This window comes from Peromyscus maniculatus, chromosome X (assembly GCF_049852395.1).
Source record: "Peromyscus maniculatus bairdii isolate BWxNUB_F1_BW_parent chromosome X, HU_Pman_BW_mat_3.1, whole genome shotgun sequence".
NCBI classification, from domain to species: domain Eukaryota; kingdom Metazoa; phylum Chordata; class Mammalia; order Rodentia; family Cricetidae; genus Peromyscus; species Peromyscus maniculatus.
The window spans coordinates 84,151,202-84,168,038 of NC_134875.1; the positions used below are offsets into that span (position 1 = coordinate 84,151,202).

Below are 16,837 nucleotides of genomic sequence, written 5' to 3' on the forward strand. Positions count from 1 at the left end.
AACCTGAGCCAGGACTGGGGATCTAGCTCAAGTGAAGAGTGCTTATTGGCCATGCACAAAGTCCTGGGTTCTATCCACAGTGCCACATAAACTGGGCATTGGGCAGAAGCAAGGGCAGGAAAATCAGGAGTTCAAGGTCGTCCTCAACTACTTAGTGAGTTAGAGACCAGCCTAGGCTACACAAGACCCAATGTCAAAATAAATGACCAGAGTAAAGTTAACCAAGATTACAACTGTGCAAAAGAGCCAAGCCGAGTTTACACAGTCAACAAGAAAAGGAGAAACCTAGCCCTGATTCCTGAAGGGAAACAATGGACTACCTGGGCCTTAGGAAGAATCAAGTCCACGCCCCAAAGGCAGCCCATTCAAGGTTAGCTGCCTAACACTCTGTTAGTAACTAGATAGGACTGCAATACAAATTACAAATGAACTCAAATTTCAAATACACACGGGGAACTTATGAAAGACTATGTAAGAAATTACTTTCATTATCTGCAAGCCTATGCAATTTCTCATTAGATTAAAAACTCAATGAATAAAAATCATTTATTGTAATGAACACACAAATAAAAATATGTAGCTATACTAAGGTAGTCATTCCAACAAACAACTGGCCCAGACCCAAACTCTATACATCTCAATTAACAGTTAAAACAGCCATTCCATACAGTGATTTTTATCTTTTTTTAAAATAAAAGCAATAGAAGTTTTTAAATTTTCAAAATTAACTTTAAAAATAATTGTTTAAAAGATATTAAATGAAAAATTATCACAAAGCTGGCAAACTACTAAAAATAAGCTTCAGTTTGCTAAATTATGAAACTGGAGTCAAGAGCCAGGCATATATGCAGAATGGTTTCCAGGCTGGCACAAGGGCTGCCTTTGGGCACAGAAGGCCCTTTTTAGCTTTCATTTTTCGTTCATGTCAACATTTGCTTCAATAATTCAACTTCAAGTTTCAACATCCACTTCACTACTGCTAGCTACGTGATCTCAAGAAAGTTACATAACGAAGTCTATTGGGGTTTTTATTATTGGTAAAACTGGAAATAACGCCATCCTCCTCAAAGGATCACGGTAAAGATTCAGAAAGACTTTTATCTGAAGCAGCAGTGTCTGAGCTTGTAGAAGACTTTCGATAATGGCAGCTGTACCAGTTAATCATTAAGCACTTCCAGGGTGGTTGCAAAGTCAATGTTGACGCAGCTCAAGTATATGCTCAGGCTGCCAAGACCCACCCCCATCCCTAACACTTATCTCTTAAAAGTTTCCAGCCACTTTCTCTTAATTACATCAACAGTTTCCAGGGCAAGTTTTACATCCCTGTGTTTTCTTTAAAAATATCTTTTTTCACACGCTGTATTTTGAACTTTCCCAGAGTCTAATACATTATGAGCCTAATATCTGTCAACCAGAATACACTTGCTCCCTTGAAAACACATGCAATTTAGATTAAAAAAGAATTGAAGAACTAATAAAAAGTCTGGTCTGGATGTATAATTGTCTTGATTCTACTACTTTTAACTATATTGGAGGAGGGGATATATTGAGATCATTTTGTACACATCACTAATATACTAGCTACTTTTAAAAAACCATTTTATATTACAGATTAAAATCTTTTACCCTCCTTGGTGCATGAGCTGGCTTTCTGGAACCTAGGGCCTATGCAGAGACACTTTGCTCAGCCTTGGTGCAGGGAGGAGGCAACTGGACCTGCCTCAACTGAATCTGCCAAGCTCTGCTGACTCCCCATGGGAGACCTTGCCTTGGAGGAGGTGGGAATGGGGGGAGGATTGGGGGGAAAGGTTGGGGGTGGGAGGAGGGAGGACAGGGGAATCCATGGCTGATATGTAAAATTAAATTAATTATAAAATAAAAATATTTTTTTAAAAAAAGATCTTTTACCCATCATTCCTTGAAAAATCAAGAAATGTTGTACATACCCATCAGAATTTACCCAAAGTTCACTAAAATAGCACAAAAAATGTGTCTTGTGCTTTATTAGCGGTACCAAAAGAATTGATATAGCTTTTTGTTTTGTTTTGTTTTTGGATTTTTCGAGACAAGATTTCTCTGTGTAACAGTCCTGGTTGTCCTGGAACTCACTCTGTGGACCAGGCTGGCCTCGAACTCACTGAGATCCGCCTGCCTCTGCCTCCCAAGTGCTGGGATTAAAGGCATGCCGCCACCACCGCCGCCACCGCCACCACCCGGCTAATACAGCTTTTTTACAAGGATAATTTTTATGCTATTTAACTTTTTAAAAAGGGTAGTTTTTTTTTTAACTCATGCAGATCAAGTCAAACCTATTTCATCTTTCAAGTGCATAAACATATTAAACATATCTCAACTCTTGACTTTCTTTCCTGTCAAATGATGTTTATTTTCTGGAATGCTGGAAGGGAAAACAACTGATAAACTTTTACTTACAGGATTGTACTGAAGAGCTGAGACGTAAGCTTGTACTGCTCCTTCCATGTCACCTGCTGCTACCAAGGCTGCTGCCAGGTTAATATAACCATCAATGAAATCAGGCTTGAGCCGCAAGGCATGTCGATAATGCTCAATTGCTTCCTGCAACTGCCCTCTTTCCTTGTACACATTCCCCAAATTCGAATAGGCTTCTGCTAGAAGGGGATTCTGTTTAATTGCCAAGGTGCTAAAGTGAGCAGATCTGGAAAAGTGGAAAGCGTTGATGCATGGATATGCATGTTAGAAAAGAGGAGGAACGGCTCGTCCGCAACCCTAACAGTTTCCAAAAATCCTGTTCTATGGAACATTACCCTTTAACCAGCACACACAAGAGAAGTTTGAAAACTAAAACTTTTCTAGCATGAGCATACCCAGATTCCATATAGGAAAGCTGGTTCTTATGTAAGGAGATTCTTATTAGAATCTATCACCAAACTGCTATTGTATAATGTCATCATTAAGATCTAGAATAAAAATGCTATGTGCATGAATCTCATTTTCCATTTGTTGTTAAGATTTAATGACACACATCTTCAATGCCTAAGTGTGCCAAAATGATAACTTACTAAAAGATCCAAAGCACAAATTCTTCTCTTTTGATTAATTCAAGTGATTAACTAAAAGCAACAACGATTTAATGAGGGTACTTCCAACTTGAATTACATATGCCCCTCCTGCCAGAGTCCCTTAAGCTGACAGGTCTGGATGCTCAGATGTACACTAAGAATAATTATCTAAAAAGAACTAATAAAGCAGCAGCCCCAAGTGATAAAAATCGAGGGGACAAAAACCTAGTCATACTTGATAATGTGCTCACCCCCACAAAACAGGGGAGAAAAAACTAGCAGCTAGGCATGTCAAAAATGAGCAAAAAAAGAAAGAGCACCTGGGCGTTGGTGGCTCAGATGAAAGCCAGCACTGGAAAACTCTCAAGTTCAAATATTTAGTTCTCATTTTTTAAGCTCAGCACCCAGAGGCAGGTTCCCCCGACATCTCCTACCTGTCCAGCCTTCGACACTGGAAGTGTATAGATGAAAGTAATAAAAGGACACCAGTATTGTCAGGCTCTTGTCGCCAGAGCTGCATGCAGTGTCTCTCAGCTGCCTCAAAATCTCCTGCCTGATATTCTCGATGTGCCAACTCAGCTAACCCTTGGAAGGAAAGCATACGTTTCGTTGGTTCTGGAGAATCATCAAAACATTTGAGGGAAGGAGGGGGGAAAACAAAAAGTTAGAAATGCAAACCAAAAAAATGTAAAAATATGGTAAATTAAACTTAAAGGTGAAAATGCTTGAAACTATGTAAAGCACTAGAGTGTTCTGCATTTTATTTAAAGCCCCCATCTACAGAATTGATCTTAAAATTCAACCATTACTAAAGCTTCCTTTTCTAAACCGCAGTAATATTTACTTCCAAATGAGATTCTTTTTAACTCTGTAGTTTTGAACTCTAAATCACGGGTAGTTAGCATACTGACAAAAACACTAAACATGAAATCTGCAAAAGTTACAGAGATTTGTCAGAATAACCAACCTCGTGCTAGGGTTTGTAAGGGCTGGGATAGTCGAACACTTTCTCGGTGTAGGTAACACCAGGTGTCCCCATAACTTTATACTGCTGTTGGTGAATTTTACAGCTTTATTTTTTTTTTTTTAGGAGCAACAATAAAAACAAGCCTAAGGAAAACAACTGAAAGTCCAAGTGCTACTTTCACTTTTAAAGCAGCTGATAATCAAGAATCTGTCAAGGGCTAGAGCATTTAATGGGTTCCCCAAACATTTTAAACAAAGACCCAAAGGGTGCTGCTCCTCTACTGGCAAGGACTCACAAGAAGACCAAATTAGCTCAATCCCACCTACGCTTCCTTAGCGCTAACCTTTTCCGCTGTGTTCCCGGCTTTCACCGAAGGATTAGGACATTGAAAACAACCCTGTACGATATCCAGGCAACCTACCATTGTAATAGTTTAAAAATATGCTACAATATAGAAAACTGGGCAAAATATAAAATAAACGACAAAAAATACTTTTGTTCTGTGGGACTTGACAATGAAAAGCTGAAGCCCAGGTACATGCCTAAGGCTCAGCTGTAAACATTTCTCTCATAAATGATGAAGTAGAAATTCAACCATAACACTCTCTAGTCTATCTAGATGGTTAGAATGGGAAACCACAGACCTAGTAGTACATAATTTTACCAAGGTCATGGGGACAAGCTCAAATTTAAGCCAAGCTCCCCCAGATCACAGCTAATGAGTGCTCTGGATACCCTAGAAAGCAATTTCCTGACAGAACGCACAGCTGACCACAAAAACAAAGACCGGGAATATCTGTGTCCAAATCTGAGGTCGGAGCTTTAAGATAAACTAGAAAATTACATTTTAGACAAGAATGCAGCACTTGCTAGCTCCTAAATTTAGCACATTACTTGTCGGCACTTATCCAAGTCGCTTATCTGCTCCTTTAATACTGGCCATTTCCTCAAATAAAGTTAACAGTCAGAAAAGGGCAAGCCCTCACAAAAATCTAACACGGAATCTTAAATCTTTGAAAATCACTGTGGGAAAACGGGAAAGCGGGGGTCGGACTAATTATTAATCCCACTCCCGTCAATTGTGGATGACATACTATTGAAGATTCATCCATTTATTATCGCACCATGTCCAAAGCCAGCAACTGAAATCTTGACACCCAACTGCCAAACAACAAAAAACAATATCCTCTTGGAAACCTTAGAAGCGCAGCTCGGTTCCTCACTCCCTCCCGCCCCAAATAGCCTCAATCTGGAAAGGCAGTTGAAGGACAATCCTACAATTCGGTTGTTTTCTTATTTTCAGTAGCGAAGGCTCGGGAATGAATTGTCGAAAAGGGGCAAACGCTTTGCACTTGTGCAGCTACACTCCAGGTGCTTTACAAACTCTTCAAGCAAGGATGGAAACTTTAAAAAAAAATACACACCCTATGAATAAAGAGATAACTGGGCTAAAGAATGGGGGTGAAAACCCAGAGGCGGCGGCGGAGGAATACATTGAGAAAGTGACACAAAGAGAGAATTGGGCGGGCAGGGTGGTCGATGCCAAGCACGCACCGAGGTGGTTTCTTCCCCAAGGATAGGAAAAGATCTTCGGGCTGGCACACTTGCAGAGAAAGGGTGTGGTTGCCACGAGCGGGGAGGGCTGACGGGGTGGGAAACTCAGGACGGGGGCAGCGGGTGCAATTGGGCGATGGCTAAGAGAACCCCTGGAAATTTCCAACCTAAAAACTGGGGCCGCTCAACCCAAGAACACCAGAAGGCGCTGGCAGGCAGGCGTGCGGACTCAAGGTCCCCTCTTCTTGAGGTTACTTGGAAACACATCGAGCAGCTTTCGCTAGTCTTTGCCTGATGCAAAGTGAGGCTAGGATTACATCAAAATAGCAGCCCGGCCCCAGACTGGCAGAGGGGGACTAAATGTGGCCAAGGGAAAAAGGATGGGAGGGTGGGAGGTGGAAGTGCACGGGGGGCGGGAGCGACAAGCTGGAATTGGGGGAGAAAGCAGTTGCGATGGAGACAGAAAGAGCAGGGATTCCAATGCAGCCCATTCCAAGACATTCTAAGCGCACACGTGTGCTAGAAAGCGTCCCGAGAGAGAAGGCTAGAACACTGGTGGGATAAAACAACAACGAAAAAGCCCAAAAGCAAGCAAAATGCAAGCAAGCAACGAGGGAATGTTTACGGAACGGACGACAGCATCAAACCCGATCAGATGGCAGTAGAACTCGAGAGTTCAGCAATGCCACTGATGTAATGGGGATGGTTAGAGGGAAGGGAATGATGAGAGATACAAGACGGCACCAGACCCCAAAGGGACGTCTGCCAAAGTAGAATGGGACACTGGTACCTGTACTGTCGGCCACGTTGCCCACGGAAGACGCCATCTGGAGCTTCTTGAAATAGAGCAAGAGGGGGTAATTGCTTCTACTGCCGCCACTACTGGCAAGAATGTTTCTAGAGGTAGCAGGAAAAAGGCAGCAGCCGTATCAGTGTTTTGGAAGGCTTAAGGGGCGGCAGCAGATTCTGGACTCGAATCTTAAGAACTCTTGTTAGACATCTACCTCTCACTGTCTTGAAATGGCGGCGATGGCTCCTCGATCGAAACAACACAGGCCGGAACTACTTTCTGTTACAATCAAGTACCCCGCGGAGGTAGCGCGTAATAAGACTACCGATCAAATGACTGTAATCAAAATCACTTGCTCTTACGTAACCTTCCGCCCAAGGTCCATTGCGACAAACACGACTAATAGAGAGCGCATGCGACAACCTTGTCAAGGCAACTCCGGGTTGAGGGCACCCTGTGGGGCAAGAGCCTGCAAGTTTTTAAGAGAGAGGCGGAAGGGCAAAACGCTCGTCGATTACACTTTTTTTTTTCGCGGCGGGGGCGGGGGAGTGCTAAAGTAGGAGTCTACTTACTACCTGGTCATTGATGTCGATATTAGCAGGAATGCCAGATACGTCTAGAAAAGTTTAATGAACTCCATTCGTAAGAAAATGGGTAGTTTACATGGCCAGAGTGTCAGTTCTAAGCAAATAGATGCGAATAATTGTATTTCCGAGACGGAACAGTTCGAAACGATGGGGGAGCCGGTACCGATTTGAATGCTTCTTGATTCGGACTCCACCCATGAATTTAAGTACTTTGATGAGAAAGAATGATACTTTCTCTGGGCTGAGTGAACCTAAATGTGTCCGATTTGAACCATATAGCCCGAAAATTCAAAATCGTGGTATTCGGGAGAGTAATAGTCTACAGTAACAGGGTAAATGCTCAATTACTTGGGGACCTGCTGCGAGTTTACATGCCAAAAGCAACCATAGAAATGTTAAAGATGACTCGTTTTCGTCAAAATTCCTGATTCTGAGTTGTGACTTCGTTTAGCACAACAGCTCTGCAAATCGTTATGGTCTGCGAATGCCATTGAGCTTAAGGCAATTCAGCAATACTAAATGCGTTCATTTGCCATCTGCTTAAACTATACATCTACAGTGAATCCCGAATTGCCTGCCTTTGACAAAACAGCTCATAGGATCCTCCTGCGGTTTCAAGTGCAGCGTTCGGACATTTTGTCATATTATTAATTTATACCTCCTGCCTTGTTCCTAGAAAATATTAAGATAACTTGTCACATCAGCAGGCAATTTTTACAAGCCACTAGAGGCTATAGTTAGATCGCTTAGAGAGCCTTTTTGTTTGAAAAAACTCTTTGATGTAAGAAAATCCAGTGAGCTTGTGTAAAAATGTTTGCTGTCTAGTCCCTTGGCAACATAAATAAGTCCTCAAGTGCTGCTTTAGTTTTTTGGAATCGCTGACCAAACTGAACCCTGGATATGAGTGTAAAGAAAGTTGATAATATTAATTTCCGCCCCATAGAATCACAGCATGTAGTGAAAAGGAAGGTTGATCACACAAACTCTCCGGTATACCGGCCTTATCTTTTCATTTGATATACCTGGCAAGCCCCTCCCCCACCAAGTGCGCCACCTTCCGTGAATGCTCTCAGCTTTTCCGCTTTAACAACAGCCATCTCAGATTCTACCAGCAGATGTTTAGGCCTTCCTGATTAATGCAAGGTGGTTAAGTAAAACTTGTTGCATGTCAGGTCATACTCCCAGTCGGACAGCTATTGGACGCATAGAAAACTGGTCTGGGTTTCCCTTATCTGAGAGAGAATTCCCAGGCTGTTATTAGATATTTTGCTACTATGAAAACAGTTGTTTTGTGAGGCTCATGTAGCTCAGCAAGGAAAGCACTTCAAAGAATCAGCCCAGGAGCCGGTCCCGAATAGCACCTGGGAGGTTTGGTTCCAGGAACTTAGCAGGCAAGCATACTTTCTTCAGCCAATAAAGTAACGTTTACTAACATCTCTATATTCTAAGCACTGTGGGAAACATAAAAGGGAAAAGAGAAAATCTTTGCCCTCAGGGAACTTCAAGTCCAGTTAGGTAAACCCAAAAGGTCACTTAACATAAGTAATACTGAGGGTTGTTTTAATGAAATCCATTTGACTCTACTGTCTGGAAAGGGGACCTCCACCTCGGACTAGAGGGGCCAGACGATGAAGGCTTGAGCTGGGCATTGCCTTGAAGGCGCTGTTTTTGTGCTCCATTCACTTTTTTTTTTTCTGTTCTATGCAGAAATTTGAAATTTGGAGTCATTTGTAAATATATCAGCTGCTTCGATTCTAATCCCAGACACTGCCACTTAACGCCAATGATGGTCTATTACCTTCCTATCCCTTGTAACATCCCCAGAAATCTACTGGCTTAAAACCCACTTTTCACAGCAATAACCATCGCTGGAGGAGGAAGCTGGGACATGCGGCTCCCATTTGTAATCACTGGAAGAGTGTTCCAAAGGTTAAATGAAGCTGAACTGAACAAAATCATTGATGAAGCACCCCAGGCTCTCCAGATGTGTGGAGATACTATTCTAGAGCCCCTTGGAGTCTGTAACCAGTCACGATGAAGAAAACTGGTCTTGAAACCTTCCAGAAAGAAAAAATTTCAAGAAATTGTTTTTAATATATTATTGTTGTTGCATGTATGATGTGTGGGCTCGTGTACCAGTGTGCATGCAACAGTATGCGAGTGGAAGTCAAGGGAAAACTTTGTGGCGTTCTCTCCACGTTTGGGGATTGAACTCAGGCTGAACCATTTCACTGGCCTCCTCCTCCTCCTCCCCCCCTTTTTAAATTGGAATAAGATTAAAGAAAAACAAACCAGTTTTATGGTAGTATAGCCACCATTAGCCAGTGAATTGGGAAATGAGAATGTATTTGCTGGCTGCTATGATGAAAACAGTGACCAGCTGGAATAACAGTGAAAAGACGGGAAAACAGCACACCTGTAACAGAGAAAGCCTAACAGAGAAAGCCCGAATGATAACGAGGCCAGATAAGGATCTGCAAAACAAAGGTGAGAAGCCTGGGGAGCCTTCCTGAGCTCTGCCTAGGGATGTGCTTTTCCTCAGGCTAGGCTGCTTTAAAGATGTGAGATGGCAGGGCTCGAAAGGCCATGTAGGTCCACTTCCTTCTTCAAAGATCACTTGGTTTCTTGGCCTAAAAGAGAGTATGAAAATGCACGTCAAAATGAAGGCAAAGCTGAGCCTGATCTTGCTCCCTCAGGCCTAGAATCCCAGCACTTGGGAGGTTGAAATGATCCTCCTGCCTCCACGAAGGGCTACATAAATGCATTCCGGGTTAGGCTGAACTACAGTGTGGGACCCTTCTCAAGGGGGAAAAAAGAAATAAAACAAAAATAAAGTGGAGGCCAAAACCTTGGTTCATCCTCCCAATCCAAGTCTACTGTGGAATGTTGTCCAAAAAGATGTTCGAAGGCTACAGCCTGAAACCATTTGCAAAGATGGAAAAAAAAAAAAAAAACCTAACTAAATGCACTGAAGGGCTCGGGATTTCAGAAGAGACTTACATCTCCTCCTGTGGCTATGTGCCTGCGGCACTATTTTCTGTGCTGCTTCTAGATAAGAGGCCATTGTCTGCTCAGTTCTCTCCTATTCTCCTCAAGTAGGAGCCAGCTCTTCCCTCAAGAAGAGAATCTTGGTTTATTTATTGGCACCAACAAGACTTTGATTGCAGAGCCCTGGAGTGAGTCATGCTGTCCCCGCTAGCTTACCCATTGCTACCTCCAATGCAGAATAAAAAATAAAAAATAAAAAAATCCAAAGGAGCTGTGAGAGCTCTCCAGCGCAGAGTCTGTGTCGGAAAGTACTTGCTGTCCTCTTCCTGTGGTTTCAGTGGAGAGCGGTCATGTAGCATGAGAAGCCTTCCGCAGGGGCTGAAAGAAACTTGTAGAAGACAGACGCGACAACAGCACAGGTGCTAGATGGTGCTTTTGTTCGTCTTCTTTCTGGGCGGCTCTGATGACCATTATTTTTTAAGCTTGAGCTTTTGTGTCCATGGGAAGCACTTCACAGTAAAATTGAACACTCAAAGGACAGTTTTGGCTTTTATGAACAACCAGATGTAGAGGGACAATGGTGGGTCTAATTGAACATTCAACAAGGGGCGCTGGAAATAGAGCTTTTTGTTGTTCAAGGTCCCCTTTGTCTGAATGTGCGATTTCCTTTGGATAGATTGACCAATCCAGTATCACCGGTCCTGTACCATTTACATTACGTCAGCATATCCTAATAGACTCATTTCCAAAACTGTCTTCCCAAACCAAGTGAAGAATTTCCTAGCATTGCTGAGAGAGTGTGAAAACACAGCACTGTACACTTTGTGAGCAAGAAAAAGAGGTTGAGCCTGGCGGTGGTGGCACATGCCTTTAATCCTAGCACTCGGGAGGCAGAGACAGGAGGATTTCTGTGAGTTCGAGGCCAGCCTGGTCTACAGAGCAAGATCCAGGACAGCCAGGGCTACACAGAGAAATCCTGTCATGAAAACAAAGGAAATCTTTTGCTGCTATAACTATTTCAGTTATGTAAAAATTTAATCAGTTTCTTCAGGGACACAAGTGTTAATGGGTTCCCTTGAAGTTGTTTTGGTTCTTTGTTTCTTGAGACAAATTCTCTCTGTGTGTAACAGCCCTGGCTTGCCTGGAGCTATCTATGTAGATCAGGCTGGCCTCGAACTCACAGAGATCTGCCTGTCTTTGTCTCCCAAGTGCTAGGGCTAAAGGTGTGCGCCACCATCACTCTGCTGGCTGTTTTGGTTCTTTACCAAGGAAAGTCTTGTGGTATTGGAAGTATGAAATATCATTCACAGCCGGGCGGTGGTGGCGCATGCCTTTAATCCCAGCACTTGGGAGGCAGAGCCAGGCGGATCTCTGTGAGTTTGAGGCCAGCCTGGGCTACCAAGTGAGTCCCAGGAAAGGCGCAAAGCTACACAGAGAAACCCTGTCTTGAAAAATCAAAAAAAAAGAAAGAAAGAAAGAAAGAAAAGAAATATCATTCACAAATATGCAAACAAACACTATGGATGACCAGATTCCCCTTCTCAACCCTCCTACTCCTTTGCTCCTCCATCATGAGTTTTTTAATTCATTGAAAGTGCATTTGGGGCTGGAGAGATGGCTCAGAGGTTAAGAGCACTGACTGCTCTTCCAGAGGTCCTGAGTTCAATTCCCAGCAACCACATGGTGGCTCACAACCATCTGTAACGAGAGCTGGTGCCCTCTTCTGGCCTGCAGGGGTGTGTGCAGACAGAACACTGTATACATAATAAATAAATTTAAAAAAAAAAAAAAGAAAGTGCATTTGGTGGGTACCCAACCAGAAGTTGAATAAAGATTTTAAAATAAACATTGTCTCTTTAAGTATCCTGTATTTCTTTCTTTTGAGACAGGGTTTCTCTATGTAGTCCAGGCAGTCCTGGAACTCGCTCTGTAGCCTGACTTGTCTTGAACTCACAGAGATCTTCCCCAGTATTGAGATTCAAGGCTTATGCCACCACACTAGGCCATAGCCAGTTTTGTTTTGTTTTCTTGTCTTTTCAAGACAGGGTTTTTCTGTGTAACAGTCCTGGCTGTCCTGGAACTCACTAGAAGGCCAGACTGACCTTGAATTTGCAATTAACTTCCTGCCTCTTTGTCCTATAATGCTGGAATCCCAGATCCTTCTTATCATACTGGCAAGATTTTAAAATGCAAAGCTACTTTTAAAAATACACAAAACAGCAGGGCAGTGGTGGCACACGCCTTTAATCCCAGCACTCAGGAGGCAGAGGCAGGCAGATCTCTGTGAGTTCGAGGCCAGCCTGGGCTACAGAGGTAATTGATGAGGAAAGAGCTAGTCCTACACTATATGCCAAACAAGCAAGAGATCTTGTATATGTGTGCATTCCTTTCTTTGGGCTCTTTTGATTTATTTTATTTATTTATTTATTTTGGTTTTTCGAGACAGGGTTTCTCTGTGTAACTTTGCACCTTTCCTGGAACTCACTCTGTAGCCCAGGCTGGCCTCGAACTCACAGAGATTCACCTGGCTCTGCCTCCCAAGTTCTGGGATTAAAGGCATGTACCACCACCGCCCGGTTTAATTTTATTTTTTTAATTAATTAATTTATTTATTTTTCTATTATCAGCTTGATACAGTATAAATTCTTAATAGTGAAATGTTTCACTGAGGCTTGCCTAATGATTGAGTAAACCCAAAACTTATTATAAGCCACAGTCACCCTAGGGTCCCCCCTGCTATGTAGCCTCCCTGGTTCTGTGGGTTGTAGTCTGGTTATCCTTTGCTTTACATCTAGTATCCACTTATGAGTGAGTACATACCATGTTTGTCCTTCTGGGTCTGGGTTACCTCACTCAGGATGATATTTTCTAGTTTCATCCATTTGCCTGCAAATTTCATGCTATTACTGTTTTTCTCTGCTGAGTAGTACTCCATTGTGTATATGTACCACATTTTCTTAATCCATTCTTCAGTTGAGGGGCATCTAGGTTGTTTCCAGGTTCTGGCTATTATGAATAATGCTGCTATGAACATAGTTGAGCATGTATCTTTGCGGTATGATTGAGAATTCCTTGGGTATATGCCCAAGAGTGGTATGGCTGGTGTTAGTTATTTAGCTGCGTTGTGTTCTTACCCTGCAAGGAAGTGTCACGAAACACGACAGAATCCGCTTATAGAGTTTATTAGAGATAAAGGGACAGAGAGTACACAGGCCTATGGGAGAGACACGTGCGTGGAGAAGAAGAGGAGAGAGGAGAGAGAGAACCGGGACTATGGCGCTCCGCTTTAAAAACCGGCTGGGGGCGTGGCCAGGTCACGTCACTACTCCACGCCTGTGCGTAGATCACATGGTCACGTTGCGCGCTTACATAGCCATGTAACGTCACAGATTCTGGTCACGCGAGATGCCTTGGCCGGAACTTGCTAGGCGGAGGTGTCCAGCCTGACCGGAATTGGCTAGGCGGAAGTGTCCGCCTGGTAAATGCGACCGTGGTGGGGGGGGCGTGTTGTGAACCCTTCAGCTGGGTCTTGAGGTAGATTGATTCCCAATTTTCTGAGAAACTGCCACATTGATTCCCACAGTGGTTGTTCAAGTTTGCTCTTTACTGTGAATGTAACAAGACTAGTTGTTTGAAGTTAACTTACCTTAATTTCACCACAATGGTAGACTGCCACATAAAATTGTGAACTGAAATAAGCCCTTTCTCTGTTGTACTGACTGGTTTTGTGTGTCAACTTGACACAAGCTAGAGTCATCAGAGAGGAAGGAGCCTTGGCTGAGGAACTGCCTCCATGAGATCCAGCTGTAAGACATTTTCTCATTTAGGGATCTGTGGGAGAGGGCCCAGCCCACGGTGGGTGGTGCCATCCCTGGGCTGATAGTCCTGGGTTCTATAAGAAAACAGACTGAAGCCGAGTGGTGGTGGCATATGCCTTTAATCCCAGCACTCAGGAGGCAGATGCAGGTGGTTTTCTGAGTTCCAGGACAGGTTCCAAAGCTACGCAGAGAAACCCTGTCTGGAAAAAAAAAAAAAGGAAATTGGCTGAGCAAGTCATGAGAAACAAGCTAGTTAGCAGCACCCCTCCATGGCCTCTGCATCAGCTCCTGCCTCCAGGATCCTGCCCTGCTTGAGTTCCTGTCCTGACTTTCTTCGGTGATGAACAGCAATGTGGAAGTGTAAGACAAATAAACCCTTTCCTCCCCAGCTTGCCTTTTTTTTTTTTTTTTTTTTTTTTTTTTTTGGTTTTTCGAGACAGGGTTTCTCTGTATAGCTTTGTGCCTTTCCTGGAACTCGCTTTGGAGACCAGGCTGGCCTCGAACTCACAGAGATTCGCCTGGCTCTGCCTCCCGAGTACTGGGATTAAAGGCGTGCGCCACCACCGCCCAGCCCAAGCTTGCCTTTTGGTCCTGATGTTTCATCACACCAATACAATCCTAAATTGCTTTTGTCGTTTTTTTGTTTGTTTTTGAGACAGTGTCTATGTAGTATTGACTGTCCTGGAACTTAATGTAGATCAGGCTGGCCTTGAACTCATTGTCTCTGCTTCTGGAGTGTTGGAATTAGCCTATCACAGCAGCAGAAATGAGACTAGGACAGATAAATAGGGGCTTCTCCCTACACGGTTCCTAGAGGACACAGTTTTGAGTTACTGCACAAGCACCCAAAACTAGCTTATGAATGCCCAGCCTTCGCTTGGCTTAGTTTCTAGCCAGTCCCCCCTCCCCTCCCCCCTTTCAATACTAAGAATTTATTTTTCTTATGTTTGTACTTTATTAATGAAGTTCAAGTAATTAGGATAATGGGGAAGCCACATGTCCTGATCTACCTAGGGCAGTCTCATAGAAATATATTGTCTCCACTTCACTGTTCATTCTTTTACAGAGACCTGGAATGGATGAAAAATTACGTGATCACCTGTTTATTAATCATTTCCATCTTCATTCTCCCAGGATCTTCTTTTTTTTTAATATATTTTATATCTTTATAGAATTTCTTTTTTTTCTTTTTTCTTTTTTCTTTTTTTTTTTGAATGCTGAATGCTGTTTATTGAAGGAGGGAGGAGGTCTTAAATACAGTCTTACAGCACAATGGGAGAACCCCGGAGGACCGAAGTTCTCTACTGATGTTTTACAGTCTTGCATCTAAGCTGTTAACACCCATTATGCAGGACACACAGACAAGGAACTTCCCTTAAGCATTCAGGAAGGTGGAACCTGGCAGGGAATTAGCATAGGGAGGATATCAAGGTCAAGGTCCGCAAGCAAGGCAACATTTACCCAAAACGGGGGTTAGGGCCCTACAGGTCCCTCTTCCACTAAAAAATGAGCTTCTGACTTAGGTTGCGTGGGATGTCAGCAGGTCACTTTACCCGTCATGGAGACGCCTGCCCAGGCCACACAGGTGCTCTGTCTTAGGTTGGTTAGTGCCCCCTAGGCATTACACATCTCTGAATACTCATTATCATACTGGCTCATTCGTGTGTGAGCTGCAGAGTTAACTGCTGCCAAAGTTCTCAAAGTGGCACTAGGCTTGCAATCTGTGTGTTCGACACAGAAAAGACCAACAGAGGTCCTATCTCACCCATAGCCAGTAGGCTAAAGGCAACTGAGCCATTCCCTTCCTTAACGAGCCTTACTGCAAATTGGAGTCCTTGTAAGATGGTATCCCAAAAGCTAGCCAGCTTTTCTTAACTTTAAATTATCCCATCTACCTTTTGCCTCTCAGCTTTAATTTGTTTGTTTTGAGACAGGGTTTCTCTGTGTAGCTTTGGAGCCTTTGCTAGAACTCACTCTGTAGCTCAAGCTAGCCTCAAACTCAGTGATACGCCTGCCTCTGCCTCCTGAGTGCTGGGATTAACGGCATGTGCTACTACTGCCCAGCTTCAGTCTGTTTTCTTCCAGCAGTCCTCCTCTGTCTGCTAGATCTCCTTCTCCCAGATTTCTATTTATTCTCTCTGCCTGCCAACCCTGCCTATCCTTTCTCCTGCTCTGGTATTGGCCAGTTCTTTATTAGACCATCAGGTGTTTTACACAGGCACAGTAACACAGCTTCACAAAAGTTAAACAAATGCAACTTAAACAAAAATAACACACCTTAAAACAATATTCTACTACAAGTTCAGGCTGATAAGCCTTTTTATTCCTCTTGCCTGGATACTTGGGGATATACCCAAATAGAAACTGCCTAAATTTTATCCAAGCCTTTAGTCCCAGCACTTGGGAGGCAGAGGAAGCAGATCTCTAAATTTGAGGCCAGTCTGATCTACAGAGCGAGTTCTAGGCCAGCCAGGGCTACACAGAGAAACCCTGTCTCAGAAAGAAAGGAAGGAAGGAAAGAAGGAAGGAAGGAACTGCCTAAATTTTGTTGCTAATAGGGCCAGGGAAACTTACTCTATTTAGAGACATGGAGTACTAATGGCCTGATGCAGGTCAGGGTTCCAAGAGTTCTGAGGTTGCTAAGTGCATTGTTTGGAAGGGTGTGCACATAATATGCACAGGTGAAGGAGCCAGACTGCCAAGTGCATTAGAAAAAAGCAGGCATGCAAAACAAAAACCAAACTGAGATCCAAGAGAAACTATTTCACTTGCTTGCCTGCCTCACCATCAACACACATACAGACACAAAACAGTAATAAATAACAATTTTTAAAGTTGTAAATATGTTCATAATGTCATACAACAGATCTCTAACCCGTTTAAAACCAGTTCCAAGGGATGAGGCTGGAGCTCAGTTGGTAGAGAGCTTGCTGCATGCATGGAGTCCTGGTTCCCATTCATGCACTTCGTGAAACCAAGGCGGTGCCTATAATTCCCGAACTCAGGAGATGGACAATGGAGCATCAGAAGTTCAAGGTAGATCTGAAATTCAAGGTCATCTCCTCTGCCTTTGGCTTTGTATCAGGTTCAAG

General features: G+C 43.3%; 1 protein-coding gene across 3 annotated transcripts in view; it reads right to left on the minus strand.

Moving 5' to 3' along the window:
• The window catches only part of Ogt (O-linked N-acetylglucosamine (GlcNAc) transferase), a 43,985-nt gene extending 37,343 nt beyond the window's left edge, over positions 1–6,642 (minus strand). The window contains exons 1-3 of one of the 3 annotated variants that reach the window (XM_015999616.3): positions 6,353–6,642; positions 3,476–3,656; positions 2,434–2,677 (exon numbers count right to left, since the gene is read on the minus strand). In XM_015999616.3, coding sequence (XP_015855102.1) covers positions 2,434–2,677; positions 3,476–3,656; positions 6,353–6,389 — 462 coding nt within the window. In that variant the 5' untranslated portion in view covers positions 6,390–6,642. The remainder of the gene's footprint in view (positions 1–2,433; positions 2,678–3,475; positions 3,657–6,352) is intronic. The other 2 variants (XM_006981124.4, XM_076562883.1) reach the window with 2 other exon arrangements.
• Positions 6,643–16,837: the final 10,195 nt, after the last annotated feature.